The sequence below is a fragment of the Triturus cristatus genome, chromosome 8 (genome assembly GCF_964204655.1).
Source record: "Triturus cristatus chromosome 8, aTriCri1.1, whole genome shotgun sequence".
Lineage (NCBI taxonomy): Eukaryota > Metazoa > Chordata > Amphibia > Caudata > Salamandridae > Triturus > Triturus cristatus.
Window position 1 is genome coordinate 228,166,719 of NC_140591.1, and position 16,607 is coordinate 228,183,325.

The 16,607-nt window shown below is 41.6% G+C and overlaps 1 protein-coding gene across 2 annotated transcripts in view; it reads left to right on the forward strand.

The window, feature by feature from the left end:
* CEP57 (centrosomal protein 57) overlaps nucleotides 1-6,556 on the forward strand; it is a 466,839-nt gene extending 460,283 nt beyond the window's left edge. Inside the window, exon 12 of one of the 2 annotated variants that reach the window (XM_085621423.1) lies at nucleotides 2,975-6,556. In XM_085621423.1, coding sequence (XP_085477549.1) covers nucleotides 2,975-3,219 — 245 coding nt within the window. In that variant the 3' untranslated portion in view covers nucleotides 3,220-6,556. Of the gene's footprint in view, nucleotides 1-2,970 lie in introns of both variants that reach the window. The other variant, XM_085621421.1, reaches the window with a different exon arrangement.
* Nucleotides 6,557-16,607: the final 10,051 nt, after the last annotated feature.

Genomic DNA, 16,607 nt, shown 5'->3' on the forward strand with positions numbered 1-16,607 from the left:
TGTCGGGCAATCCCATAACATGTGTTTGAAAGAGGCAGCCGGTTCAAGACACCTAGGGCAGGCGAACGGTGTATCAGGAAAGTATTTCTGCAGTTTTTCAGGAGTGAGGTACGCCCTGTGTAGGATATGTAACTGTATGTTCTTAAAGCGGTAGTTACGGGACACTTTTTTTGTGTATTTAAGGGCCCTGATCCATTCCCTGTCATGTAGGGGCCTACGAAAGTCCCGTTCCCATTGTTCCCTGAGGGGTGCAAGTGTGGGTTGCCGCAGGGTCCGTACGGCCCTGTATATCCAAGTAACTAGGTGTCGACGCCAACACAACCTTAACATCATTTCCTATGGTGACGACACCCAACTGATCCTCTCTCTCACCAACGACCCCGCCACTGCCAGAGCCAACCTCCAAGAAGGAATGAAAGAAGTCGCGGAATGGATGAAACTCAGCCGCCTGAAACTGAACTCGAACAAGACTGAAGTCCTCATCCTCGGATCATCCCCCTCCACATGGGACGACTGGTGGCCCCCGGAACTGGGCACCGCCCTCAAGCCTACGGACCGCGCACGCAACCTGGGCTTCATCCTGGACTCCTCCCTCACGATGACCAAGCAAGTCAATGCCGTCACGTCCTCTTGTTTCAACACCCTGCGCATGCCCCGCAAGCTCTTCCGATGGATCCCCACTGAAACCAGGAAGACGGTCACCCAGGCCCTCGTCACCAGCCGTTTGGACTACGGGAACGCCCTCTATGCGGGATCCACGGCCAAACTACAGAAGAAACTGCAACGCATACAGAACAGCACGTCTCATCCTGGACATCCCCCATCACAGCCACATCCCCACCCACCTGAGAGACCTGCACTGGCTCCCGATCAGCAAGAGAATCACATTCAGACTCCTCACCCACGCCAACAAGGCCCTCCACGACACGGGCCCCACCTACCGCCTCACGTTCTACACACCCACCGCCAGCTCCGATCCGCCAGCCTCGCCCTCGCCACCGTCCCACGAATCCGCAGAACCACCACAGGAGGAAGATCCTTCTCCTACCTGGCTGCCAAGACATGGAACTCCCTCCCCACCCACCTTCGACTGACCGAGGACCATCTCACGTTCAGGAAATTACTCAAGACCTGGCTCTTCGAGTTGTAGCAGCAACCCCCCCCCCCCCCCCCCCCCCCCCCCAGCGCCTTGAGACCCTCCGGGTGAGTAGCGCGCTCTATAAATACCAATGATTGATTGATTGATTCCTGATATTGCTGGTGAGCGGGTAAAAGCATTAGGGTGGAATTGGAAACATTAAAGAAAGGTTGGGAGTATGGGGCCTTGGGCTTCCGGATATGGCAGTGTATATTATGGCGATACAACTGCAGCATGCAGTAAGGTGTCTCGAAGATACAAGTAGGTACTGGGTGTTACACACAGCAATACCTAATTGAGGGAGTTTCTCATGATTGAGGTTATGTCCCATCACAGTTTCCATATAGGATTGACCGGGTTGGTTGAGCTTGGGAACGTGTGGTGTAAAAACTCATAAAGAAGCCACTGTTTGCACCAGATAAAGATCTATAGTGTGGCACCTTTTAAACACATAGGGTGAGATATGTTCTTGGCACACTGGAGGAGACAGGAATGCAAAAGAGTAGGGGATCTATACAGTGGCAGACAGTTTATTATGTTTCAGTGGGTAGAGAGGCTTTGGTTTTGGGCAAGGTCATTTTTTGCAATATTCAAGGCAAGCGAAAACACTGAGGGATATACAGAGGATGCTTCCTTGAACGCTCCTTAAATTTCGAAAGTCACGGTTGCTGTTGAGCCTGGCACAGGACAAGTGGTTGTTCTCCATTTAGTATAGAGTACTAAAGGCAGATGAAGCAGTATGGCAACTTCGGGTTAGAGGACAACAGGAGTGATGACTGAATCGAAGATAGTGACTGGAATCAAGCACACATGCATGTAAAGAAAGTGTCTAGTAATACAAGATTGCATTGGCACAATCCAGTGTTTTTTATACAACACACCGGACCCCTGCGAAGATGTGAAAGTTTTACCAGAGCAAATAAACTGCATCCCACAGGTGTGGAGAAATAGAAGTAGGTTTTATACATATGTGTGGGACTGCAAGATTATATAAAACTATATTGGGTGGAGGATGTGATGGCTAGATTATATCCAGTAAGGGGTGACTTGCCCAAACTCATGATAAAGCAGGACTTGCTGTGAGTAATGCCTAGGCCAAAGAAGGGTAAAATGAGACCTACATTTGCAATATCCAGGGCAATAATAGATGAGCATCACATATCCATGCAATGGAGGAGTCCACATGGTCTGAGGCTAAAAGCATGACTGATCGCTATTCATGAGCTGTTGCAGAAGAACATCTGAGGAAAGAGGCGCGATGACAACTGGTAGACAACCTCATAAAATGGACATCAATTCTTTGTCAGTTAAAAGACCCACCTGCTTGTAGTCATACATCTTGTGAAATTGTGTCTGTCTGCTTTTTGTGAAAAGTTAAATAAAGTAAAAAACAAAATCTTGGACCCAGAGAGTTGCATGGCGCCGGATACAGTAAGTTTTTTTTTAATCCCTTGCATACTTAATGGACTTTTAAGTAGAATTGTACTAGTTCTGTCGGTTTAATAGTTTCCCTTACACTTCGTGTGTGTGTGTGTGTGTGACTGACTCCCTATCAATGCGGACTTCTCCAAATGGACTTCCTCACCCCATGTGTTGTAACACACACACACAGGATTCTTCTACCTGCTTAGTTTTGTCTTTGATACATTTGTGAATGTGCACAATCACAAATATGTGAGCTAGGACAACTTCTTTAAGTCACCTGCATGGAAAGAATTTGTGAAACAGGCTATTAACGCTTTTTCTTTTGGGAGTCTTTTTAGCTTATAATTATTGTTGACAATATGGTTGCTCTTTATATTTAATTTAATGTTTGAATATCCCCTCTGTAGCTAGAGAAATTAAAAAGGGAGCTGAAAACCAAACGGAGGTCTACCTTTGATGAACAAACAAGAGATACAAGGACTTTGCACGGAGCGAGCGAAGTAAGAGTTACCACGACTGTGACTACAAGGGGGATGGAGTCTGGCCGTGTGAAATGGAAGCCTGGAGACAAAGGCAAGAAAAGCCTCCAGCTTTTAAAGGACATGCAAACTCTGCAGACTTCACTTCAAAAAGATGACATAAGCTGGGACTATTGACTTCTTTTAATTGGACATTTTAGACAGTTTGTGCATATGGGCTGATTTTTTATTTCACTCCTACTACTATATTTAATGTGCTTCATTTTTGTATTACTGAAGACTACTTTGTACTACATGCACTTTTTGAAAAAGTAAGACTTTGGAAGTAAAGTTTAAGGTTTTATAAAAAAAAGCAAATTGATGACCAAAGGAAAACAAATCTGCATTACATGAATACTTTTTTGAAGATTAGACAGACTAGCAACTGAGCACATCATCCCCCAAAAGATGTTCAAGTTGATCACTGTGGTCTATCAGCGATTAAGACCCGCTGTTTTGAAAAGGGTCACTTGTTAGGAATGAGATTTATGATTTCAAAATTGAGTTTTGCCATACGATGCTGGACAACTAAGTTTAATAATTGTTGAGTTTAGATCTTGTGCTAAAAGACACAACCTTGTACTTAATTCCAAATAATACAAGCAAAAATTAATTGCAAGTCCAGATATCTTAGTCTGTCTTTTTAGATTTCGTTTCATAAAATCTTTCAGTACGTTAGTGTTCTTTTTTTTTTTTTTTAAACAAGAACCCTCTCTGCATTATTGTGGCTACCGAAACATACACTTAGCAATCCAATTTTGTAGAGATGTCCTAAGTAATTTTATAAGCTTCTCTAGTCTACTAATTTATTGAATAATGACATCCATAAAACAGAACATAACATACAAAACTCACTGTTGATGGTTAATTCGTGCATTATCTGAACATACTTGAAATTATAAAAAGTCCAACAAGTACAATAGAACCCTCTAAATGAAAGTTATTAATTGGCAAGTTTGCTTATTTTTCTTTATTTTGAGTTTGGTGCTGGTAAGAATGTTTTCAAAATAAACACTTCTGTCAAACGTGTGTTCACATTTTATATTAATAGAAGGTTTCAGATTTATAATCCAAAAACAGATTTTGATTATGATCTCAGTAAAATTCTTAGAACAAGTCAGGTGTTCACATCAAGAGACTTACTCTACACAGTGTTTTATACACATACCTCATGTCTTTCTTTTTATCCACCATAACCTTTTCAGTAGTTTGAGATGTTACAATGTTCAGCCATAGTTTGCTGATAGTGTCCTCGTCTAACAGTGACTTTTGTAAACCCTGCCATTGTAAAGTCCAATAAGGATGATTTTTATTATCCTTGCCACCTGTTCTGGTATGTGCATGAGCAAGAAATTTCATCTGTTTGCATTAGTTAAACCCTCATTGCAGTACGAAGTCGGCTTCCTTGAAGGTAGAATACTCGAAATTGCTTATGGGAAAAAGAGAAACAAGGCATTTTTTTCACCACCCAGGTAGGCAGCATTGGATTTAAAGCACCAGAGATTTCAGCTCTGTTAGACTCCTCCCAAGCTCTTGCTTGCTCCTTCAAAAGACCTGAAGGGTAAAAAGATTTTTGTTGAAATAAGATGTGCACTCCCAATTCCGCCAAAATGGCAGATGTCCAAGAGTGATATTGCGCAGATTGCTTCAAAGTTGTCTCTCACAGAAAGGAGCAACTTTCTAATTTGAATCTGCATTACAGAAAATCAGATATAGAGCTGCTTTGGAAATCTCTCTGTACAGAATTTCACTTTAGATTGAATTTTCTTTCAGCGTCGAGTTTGGCTAGATTTCAGTCTTTTGATTTTTTTTTTTTTTCTTAGTAATATTGTAGGTAATTTATTGCATCCGCACTGTACTTATCTTATGAACTCCATCATCTCACCGAATCTAGGTGTTCCATCATTGACTCAAATTACAATGAGCTATTAAAGTCTAGTTCCAGAGAGGCTACCTCATCAAATACAGTGTCTTCATAGCCAAAGACACACTAAGCTACTTCAGACTGGGAGTGGAGTCTAGAACTAAAAGATCCACTTGAAGATTGTACATTGTATGTACGTGTTCTCTACTTAGATCCTCCATTAACTTTCAAATATTTTATCTTATGCTGGTACTACCCCTTTCTAAACCGGGAGTCAGTTACTCAAGAAGACCATATTCTTCCAGGTAATTACTGGCTATCCATTGCCCTCCCATATATGAATTGAAGGCTTTTTTCTTGCAGGGCCATACGGTGGACATGAAACCCGTAATTGCATTTTTTTTAAGTGTGCATTCTAAAAGAGGTGCTAGGTAGTCCCTGTAACTTAAGGAGGACTCGCCTGTGATCCTACTGCTGGCCACCAACCCGAAAATACTTCAAGACCGTGCAAGCTCATATGCTTCATGAAGAGACGTTTTTGTGCCTTTAGGGTCATGTAGCAACTAGCATTAACAATACAAGACTGGAACAGCTGGCTCCTTCAGTTTCTTCTGTTGATAGATAGTTTGATAGGGGTTTTTTTTCTAGCCCTTGTCTGCTCTTGGTGTTGTTTTTGTGAGCTGTCCATTATGCCATATGCCTGAGCCTAGAAATATATGACTACCCCATATTGTGTTTTCAAATGGCAAGGGTTATTGGATCCGAAGTCCCTTTGGTGGAAAGCTATAACATTCACCAGGCATATCTGGAAATGGATTCTAATACCAAGGATGTGTATCTGATACTAGGGCTGATGGGCCACTGTGCATAACATATAGCATCCCAGGATACCATGTAGTGAAGTGTAGATTGGGTTATAATTATTAATGTTAGCCACATTATGGCAGGGCTAGACATATGGAGGGTTGCACATATAGGACATTAACACATTACAGGACTTTTCTGTGATACCGCTGCCTTATGTCTAGAGAACATTATCAGCAATAGGATCAATACATGAAGAGCTATAGTCTGTTGTCTAATGTTAAGGCCACATTTACCTGTGTTTACTGCTTCTTTGAGGTAAGTGAGCTGGCAGTAAGACCATGCAGACAGGGGATTGCTATTTTTTTTTACCATGTAAAATAAAACAAGGGAACAGAATTATTATTCTTTATTGTTTATAGTAACAGATGACTTCATTTAATTCATGCCTGATTGTAGACGTGCTGGAGATTTGGAAGTAATTGTGTGGACTATTTTCTCTGTTCTTTATGTATGTTAACTATGGGTATGACTTCTTACAAATCTGCCTTTGATCAACCAAATCAGTCTATAATTTAAACTGTAAACAGAAAATATTTTCTTGTTTACTCCTCTCATAATCATGTAATTCATTCCATGCATCCTCTTTACAGGTTCATTTTTTACCTTCCTTTCTTTTAGTCTGCTTTGTTGTGTGCACTACTTGTACTGCACATCTGTAAACAAATGTTAAATTATTATGTTTATGCAGATGTAAAGAATATTTTTGTAATGTTGCTGTGTACCATAATAAAACCATGAAATGTCTGTTAGCGTACTTCTTGTTCTTACTGACTCTGAATATATGTACTCATATATAAAGTTTAAGAAATTTAAAAAAAGACGATGTAAAATTAAAAATTGTTACTTTGCTCTTCTGCTAATGGCGACATTACACGTGTCCAGGAGTGTTTCTTCCAAGGGCATACTGTTTCTGCAGAAGTGCTCAGAGAGTGACATAGTCTTTTGCCAGACACTTAACGTTTGGTATTCCAGATCAATCACCAGTTTTCACTTATTTTTAACTTGTCTTTGAAGAATTGTGCTTTATTTTACTGCCAGTCACAAGCATACTTATCTACTCTCTGGTGATGAGTCCAAGACACTGGTAAATAGATGAGTAATAATTATTGAAAAGGATGTACAACATGTTCGAGGCATATGAGCTGTAGATCATATGCTTTAGCATAGATCGCCATCTGGTGTTAGGCCCGGATGTTTGCACTTTGTTTTTGTTCGAAGAAGTCTTGTAGTCACGAGATAGGTGACTTCTTCTTTCGGCGGTAGTGCGCATGGGCATCGACTCCATCCATCCTTACTGTTTTCGGACCCCTTTGACGCGTAATTCACTACCCTCAATGGTATTTTTATCGAACGCGATCACTCATTCGAAGCACATTGTCTGACTTCGGAAAACTTTCCATTGGAATCCAAGAGGCAGGCTGTTGGGCCTACCCATACCAACCTCGTTAGCTGTCAATGGATCGGACTCCATTTAGACTAAGTCCCGGGTGTCATCCTAAATTTCCACGCACTGACTTGCATAAAGTTTGTAACCTCTGCCTATCCCCGGAACACAACAAAAGTAGCTGCGAAGTGTGTCTATCCTTTCGATCCAAAAAGACACTTTGTGATCATCGGGCTCGGCGCCACGAAATGCAGCACCACAGCGACTCAATTCAGGACGTCTTCGGAGAAGATTCTGGCATCCAACCTACATCACTGCGGAGCAGCGTACCGTGAGTACAAATCCCCTTGTACCCAGTCCACAGATGACAAAGGCTCCAGTCCCCCCTTCACCTTCGGGTTCAGGTCGGCACCGGCAACATGTTTCCAATGCCCTGCCTTCCGGCGGCGAAACAAAAAGAGAAGCCTTCGGGTTTGAGCCAGCCCTGCTCCGACATCGAACCGACACCTTCGGCTTCGAAACACAAAAGCAACCTATCTTCGGGACCAAAGGTTTTACCTGCTACGCCGAAAGGCTCGGAGCCGAAACCCTCCAAGCCTAAAGACTCGGAGCCGAGGCATTCCAAGTCCAAAGACTGGGAGCCGAAACCATCCAAAAACGAGGACTCTGAACATAAATCCTCCAAAACCAAAGAGACTGATAAACCCAAACACACGGAGCCGAAAATACCAGCACCCAAGAGCGTAGAACTGAAATCTTCGGTGCCAAAGTCTCCAAGGAAAGATAGACACTTCCCGCAAGGAACTTCCATCTAATGACCCAATTTTTGACCCAAAACAGAAGAAATTGGTCATAAATCCTAAAACTGGACATATTCAAGCAACTATTCCAAAAAAACAGAAGGCTGACTTGCCAGACGACCACCATGCCCCTCCTAAAAAGAAGAATATGGGCACTAACCCCTCTCCTCCTTACATTCCACCACCTCCTCCTAATCCTAACCTGCTTATTACACCTATACATTCACCTACTAGGCCCATTTCACCTGATCCACAGGGTGAAGGGGATGAGGATGCTGATGCTTGGGATGATTACCACACAGACCCAAATACATACAATGACCCTGATTTGTACCCCTCCCGACCTTCCCCACCTGATGACATCGGTTACCTTGAACTCCTTAACCGGGCTGCCAATTACTATGGGGTAGAACTTCACAAAGAACCCTTAGAAGAGGATTTTCTTTCTGAAACACTGAGACAAAGAAACCTCACTAAAGGCGATCCAGAGACCACTTACACTGCAATCAAATATGATAGCCTTCAGACCACTAGGCCATCTCATGATACTATGACTTTCACTCTATTCCATCCAGAGTACAAGTCCAAAGGCAGCTGTGACATACTAAATCGTGAATACATCATGAAACTGATAAAAGCCTTAGGCCTGTCAAAAGAAGTTACATCACAAGACTTTACCTCCATAGAATTTATTGCACCAGGCACTGCTCTGTCCTGTTTGAAGATTTCTATGAACAAGCTCTTTAGGGTAACCTTTACGGTTAGAGCTGATTGTGCAACATACAACAGTGCCCACTTTGAACAGTTATTTAAATAATTGCATACCTGTGTAGAAATTGTACACGTATCAATGGAGACCTTTGTGAAAACTGCTCTGTCAAGTTCCCACTCAATTCTTTCACCTACTCCATAAGCGGAAGGACTACCTGGGGGGTTTAATTGAAGAATTCCTATCAGTGTATACCCTGCAATTATGCACATGTCCAGTGGCACTTTCACATAACATATTCAGCTTACTACCATAATGTGCTCCCTTGCTGGATATATACTGTATGAAAACTAAAGGACCCTTGAACAGGACCAGCGACTCGTCCACAGATGTATCTTGACATGAAACATAGCTCTCTAAGAAATGATCAAGTAAATAGTCAAGGACAAGTCGAATCATGAAAAAATGGTCACAATCGGGGTGATCTTGTGGCAATATCCACAAAATGCAGCATTTGCTGCAAAAGCAAATACCAATCTTGACTCACGGTTGCTGGAAAAATATCATTGTCCATCAAGGAACTAGTTGACCAATATAAAGACTGATAGCTTCCATAGCAATCTCATCATAAACGTTAAACCCGAGTACTGCTTCAATTCATGGAGGTTTGTTGGAGTTCACTGGGTAGCACTAGAGTGGGTCTTAATAGTCGCGTTATTGTCTCTCAACTATTGTCCTGCATACAAATTAGTCTTCGGACAATTTAATCCAAGAACACATCATCAGAAAATAGCTGGAAGAAATTGATAGGAATAAAGTTCTCAGTATTAACTATACATTTTGCAACACCACTTGAGTCAGGCAAAACAGGCTGCACCATGTTAGGGGCAACCCAGGGTTCAGGACTTCCAATGGGATGACTTCCAGCCCCTGGCTGCAATCCAGCTCCCTCATGCTGCACTACAAGCACATCAATGTCATACATGCCAAAACTTTGAAACAGAGAAGTGGGACATTTTATAAAACAAATCTGGGATTCTATTTTTCCCATAGGCTTATATTGGATCAAAGGCAATTTTAGGAGGCAGACAACTAAAATAAATAATTTTTGGCTTAAAAAGAAATCAGGAGTCTCCTTCATGAATCTGGTCTTTTGACCTCCTCTAAATGAGGCCTTCATCAAGGCTAATAGTGGGTTCATCATCAGATGATTCTTCTCGGGCAGATAATTTACTGCCTGAATCTTGCACTTAGCCATTGCCTTAGATGTAGGTCAGTCTCTCAGCCATGTTCGGAGGCACAGTCAAAAAGCAAAAATCTGCTGGATGGTCAGCCTGCAAGCAGCCGTAATGTGTACAAATAAAACTGTCCAAAAAAAAAACTATAAACAACACTGCAACAAATTAAAACCCCACAAACTGTGGCTTTATCAAACAGTAAGTACAACTATTGAAATTTAACGATCTGGAAAGAAAGTCTCAATATAAACCACACAATGAACTTTCTACTACAAAATGATAATACCTTGATACCTCTTACTTGCCACAGACTGAGGATACAACTGAACAGACACAGTAAGCACCAAAGATATCTCACTAGAAAGGGAAAACAAAATAAGAAATGATACACCAGGCAAAACATTATAGAACTTGCAGAAATCCAAACATGATTTTGAAAAACAAAAACAATAGGCAAAATGTACTAAAATCATTACAAAAGTAAAGAAAACAACCAAAAAACAGTCAAGCAGGACAATGATATTCTTTTGAAGTAAACATTACAAAACAGTTTCCTTACCAAACACATGCAACTATACAAACTAACGCTCTACCAATACCAAAACCGCAAGCAGGATGCATCACAAAGAAAAGCAAAAGATGTGCACTACAATAAAAATAAAAAATAATATTAGGGTCACAAATGTACAAAATAAAATAGTTCAAATTATAAAGCACAGGAGAACATGGTGGCAGCAAAGCATCTTGGTCATAGGAGCGTTCTCGCTTCAGGATGACAGCAAGGGAGTAGCACTATGGCACACAATATATTGGGCATTGAATCTCAACTTTCCCTGTGAATTCACTGCGGGCATGGAGGCAAGCGGGCCAATGCTGCACTTTGGAGGCGAGGGGCCCTGGAGCTCAGGAGGAGCAACAAAGCAGCTGCAAGGATTCCACTCCAAGGCAAAGGAGACAGTGGCAGCACAAGTGACGATTCTGGCCAGCTCATAATCTGGTTTCAAAGCAAAAGAGAAGAGGAGGACCCGCTTGAGCTTGAAAGCTACAAAAGGGGTTCTCGCACTGACTCTTTAACTGGTACCTAAACGGCTAATGCCTTGAAGAGTTAGAGATCGAGTTGAGTGAGCAGCGCACCTCTGCTGGACTCCTCGAGGTAACCAGGAGCATAGATAATCCCACAGAGGAGCAGAGAGAGGGGCCGGCAGAGAGTAATGTGTGGGAGGGGAGATGTAGATGGAATTTAAGGAGCACTGCAAGGCAACTACATAAATACCTTTCTACTAATAAAATTATTTTACCTGCTAATGCCACTCTCAAGAACAAGGAACAGGTAGGTAGCACAATAGCCTGCCATATGTATTCTACATCTCTACAGAGTATAGATAATACAACCACCACTGCCGATCAGGCTGTACACCAGCATAAACCTCTGGGGCATATTATCAAGCCAGGCGATAAAATTATCGCCGCTTTAGCGGCAGAAAACCGCCGCTAAAACGGCGATAATGGGCTTGATAATATGCTGTATGGAATTCCAATTGAAGCTCAGGTTAGATGTCCTTCACATCTAACATGGGCTTCAATTGGAATTCCATAGAGCATATTATCAAGTCCATTATCGCCGTTTTAGCTGCAGTTTTCTGCCGCTAAAGCGGTGATAATTTTATCGCCTGGCTTGATAATAAGCCCCCACGTGAGATATTCTCTAAGAGACAAAAGACATTTGAGATCCAATTGAATCAACATAAAAGAAAAATGATTAAGATTCTGCCAAAAGATGTAGTCTCAGAGAATACACGAAATGAACGAGTGGCATTTGATTCAAAGGAATTTAAGGAAGTGTCTCCTAAGATTGGAGCATAAAACCCTAATAGGGAGATCTTAGGTCAAGTACCTTGCATTGAGAAGATGGCTAATGGAGTGAGTTCAGTAGTACCCACTGCCGGAGGGTTTAAGGCACTTAGGGATACGGGAGAAGTCAGGAAGGATGGACCACAAGCTGCTGGTTCTCAGGTCCATACACTGCCCAGATACACACTTGGGTTCAATCTCTGGTCCAGGCAGATCCCACAATGGCTACCCTCATAGCTACCATTCAAAACCTGTTGTATTCACTATCTTTAGAAATTAAAAATAGATTTGCCACCTCGGAAATAACCCAGAAAAAGATACAAGGGGCTTGTGAAACCTTAGAGAAAAAAGTAGACACCCTAGCTTCAAGCATGCAGACTCTAGAAGAGTTAGTGAAGAAGCTGAAGGGCTCAGTTGCTGAGAACCAGGAGTAGATTCTGAGATTAAAACATAGGGGGAGAGAGTATCAGGGAAAGCTAGAAGCTCATGAGAATAACCTAGGAATTTTGAATGTGCCAGAGGGAGCAGAGGGAGAGGATCTAAAAAACATTATTTCAGATTTAATTAAATTAGGGGGGGTGGCCTCTCCCATGAAGATACTTCTGTAGATATAGCAGAGGATATCAAAAGAGTCCACCGGCACCCATTTAAAAGGAATCCCAATTAAAACAAACATGGAAAATCGTAGTAAATTTCCACAGTTGCTCAGATAAGGAGCAGATACTTGCCAAAGCATTGCCTTGACGACAAAACGTCTGAACCCGGGAAAAAGCATAGATGAATCTAGGAAGCTAGGTCGTACAGTCCAACTGAGATTCCCTGCAACACTCAGTTAAATGTACGATAGTAAAATGTACAATTTGAGTATAAAGAGGCAGATCAGTTGATTGAGTGAATTAAGAAGGGCAATACGTCAAAAATATATAAATTATCGTTCATACTAATTTGCCTCTCGTCCATTTCTGATGCTCGCTAATTTATATTGGTTTTTATGAATGGGTTTCTATTCTTGATAGTTTATGCAGGGGAGTGCTCTAAGGACATTTAATGTCTGCAAGGAAGTATGTGAGGGCTCTTTAAAACTGGGAAGGGAGAGTCAGGAGGGTAGAGGAGCACTGAGTAGGGAATATAGAGGGAAACATTTTTAAAATCCTCAGTAACCTCAGATCTTACACACAGTTGGTTCTCTTTTTCTCCCATTTTTTCCCTTTCAAAAATAATTGGGCGTTCATGATAGAGGCAAAATAGGGAAGAAACAAATTCTTTCTTGTAATATAAATGATTTACAAATAAGAGAGGCAAGCAAGAATTTTTTAATATTTAAAGAGACTCACTAGCACAAATTATTATACTATATGAGAACCATTTGAGTAAAAAGGAATACTTGGAACTGTCTAAAACCCAAAAATCGGTTCAGCATGTGGTATATACTTATCGCGATTCTTGTACTGAGGGAATGGCCATCCTTATAAACAATCTTCTGGAGGTAGCCATAAAAGAATATCTCTCTGATAAATCAGGGAGGAAGCTAATCCCCGATTTACAAATAAATGATAAAAGGTACACTTTAGGAGGGTACTGTTACCCCGTACAAAGCCTCGAGATCTCTGCGCTCGGAAAATGAGCGACTGGCGAATATCCCCAAGTTTAGGAGGGCACGTACCGGAGGTCGTCGCTTCTCAGTAAAGGCAGCCACCCGCTGGAACTTGCTCCCCCGTAGTTTGCGTTTGGAACCCTGCTACCTGCGCTTTCGCAAGCAGCTCAAAACTCTACTTTTCCCCAAATAAAAAGGTTTTCTTCCCCCTCTCCCCTCTTAGCCAACCTTACAGGTTTACAGCGCGGGGATGCCTCCGGGTCACCAGGCGCTCTACAAATCTTTAAATAATAATAATAATAATACTGTGGTCCAAATGTCGATGACATTGATCCTTTATCAAAGGTTTCCTTAAATCTACTAGACTACTTCCCTAGTAATAATGGGACTTCAATGCCCTATTGGACTGCACACTTGATAATTCTTCAAACAGTAACTCTATTATCTCCTGTAAAATGCTGGCATACATTAAAAACATGATAGCTCAGGTAAGATTATGTGATATATGGAGGGAAATGGCTGGAAAGAAGCAGGGGTATACATTTCAGAACACAAAATATGGGCACTCCTCTGGGATTGGCTATTTCTTAAATGACCATTCAATTAGTAACGAAATTCATGATATTAACCCTTCCCAGCGTACCTATCTGACATTTGGCAGTTCTTCTAGAATTTAATCCCATATATAAGATTTAAATAAGAAAATGAACATTAGAGGTTGCAGAATCCCTGTGTTTAGATTCAGAGAAAATGTGTTCTATTACCATAGATACAGCCTCTTTAAATTTGGTCTGGGACTTTTATCGGGGGAAGACATCTAGTATAGCTTTCCACAAAAGTAGGATATACAAAAGGGAGAGAGTGCGATTTAGAGTCTGAAATGAAAATCGTAGAGGAGCAATTACTAAGTCATTGTATAACGACTAGTGAGAAAACGTCTTGAGAAATTATATTAAAAGAGTTGCTAGACAAGCTCATTCTGCTAATGGAAGCCAGAGTAAGAAAAAGATGGAAAGCTGGCAAGTTAACTCTCTTGAATTTGAGGAAAATTGCTGGAAACTGCTTGCATGGAAAACTAACACAGATCAGTCCAGAAATCTAAGAAGAGAAATAAGAGATAATATGTCTTGTGAGCTGGTAATTAACAGTAGGGACATTGAGGAATCCATACTTTTTCGGAGAGATGTGCATAGAGAATTTGGAAACAATGGAGGAAATGGTCAAGACTGGTTGCGTACAGATCTACCAGAGAAACCCACCAATGCTCAAAAGGTTGCATTGAATCACAATTACAAACAGGACAGGGCGAAGTGTTGCTGGCAGTTTAGTCTAGCAAGAAGGGGAAAGCAGCAGGACCTGATGGGCTTTTTAATTAAATCTACAAAACACTGGGAGATCAAATAATGCCCGTGATGACCACTCTCTTCGGGCAAATCTTTGAGGAGCGTGCTGCACTTCCACCATCATAGGAAGAAGTGATAGTTATTCTAATTTTGAAACCGGTGAAAAACCCCATCTCTTGGGAGTCCAACAGACCGATATCTCTTCTGAATAGCGATTATAAATCTTCATGATTGTCTTAGCAAAGAGGTTGAACAAAGTAGTCGGTTGGCTGATGTATGATGATCAGAAGGGCTTCTTGGGTGGAAGATACTTACATGAGTTGATCCACTGGCTAATTGGCACCATCTTGTTTCTACCTTTAAGACCCCACTGGCAGTCCTGATACTAGATGCGACTAAAGCCTTCAGCAGGATGAACTGGAAATATCTGAACATGGTTCTGAAATATTATAACCTTGAGGAAAATGTCTATAGAACAATTCAACTAATTTACAAGACTTATCTGCTAGGATACTACTAAATGGAGGACTGACTTCGGCATTTAAAATATCAAGGATGCCCATCGTTACCACTTTTGTTCAACCTATATATTGGACCCCTGGCATGCAAATTTAGGAAGGAAACCTCAATGTGTCCATTTACATACAATGGCTGGGAAAAAAGATTTCCCTCTATGCTGATGAGCTTATGATCTACACATCAAACTTACAAACCGATCTTCTCGCAACCAAATAATTGGCAGAAGAGTTTGGGAAGGTGTCAGGGTAACAGGTAAATCCTTTAAAAACAGTGATAATGGTCTGGGAGCTGCAGAGGGAGTATTGAGCAAAAGAAATGAGTTGACGGTCGCACTCCTTTCTTAACAATGTAAAACGTTAGTTCTAGTTTCACAGTGTCTGGGTGCTATAGAGTATCACCTCCTGATCATGAGGTGTGACGATAAAAAAGAGTCCACCACTGGAAGGGGCAAACTCATGTAAGCACTCCTGAGCCAATAAGATCGCTTTAGAAAGTTAACACTCCATTAGTTGTGTTTCACTAAGGTTTATTCACATCATATTCCGATAGTGAAATTTCCATTCATTTTTGCAAATTGTATATTTTCATTCTTCATCACAATGAGATGTAGAGCATTTGTATGATTCACAGGAATATTATCAACAATCCCGATGTATTTCGGGACCAGCCCTTCTTCAGGGGGCTTCTCCCTGTGAAATGCTCTAAATTGAGCGTGCTCTGTGTTGGTGCTCACTGCAGGATGGAAGACATCTATCCTGGGATGAACTGCATAAGGCCATGGATGGAAATGTTTCCAGGTATAAGTACTACCAACTTAGGAGTTGGTCCCAAGGTATGAATTGTAAAGAAGGGATAACTAACAGCCTAGAGGAACTATTGCTTAGTTCTGAATCTAGGGAGAAGGAAGTCTCGCTGTGGTATTGGCTGGTAGTGGACTTTACGGACAGGGACTTCAAACTTTGGCGGTTCTATGGGGCAGAGAACTCCTGACTATGAAAATCCAAGAGATTTGGAGGCATATCAACAACAACCGGCGATAATTATCGCTGAGCGCACCTAGCGCTCGGATAATTATCGCCGGCTAGCGCCGATTTTTATCGCTGAGATAGCGTGCTATTAGCAACGCTTATCTCAATAGCGATAAAAATCCTGGTGCTAAGTGGCTAACGTGAGATTATCGCTGGAAACCCAGCGATAATCTCACGTTAGCTTGTTGATAGGGACAGACAAACTTAGCCATGATATCCTCCTTCCATAGGATATCATGGCTAAGTCAGAAAAATACCAGACGTAAAAAAGCAGCGTTAACCGCGGTTAGCGCTGCTTTTTTTGTCTCTAACAGGGTTAGAGATATTCT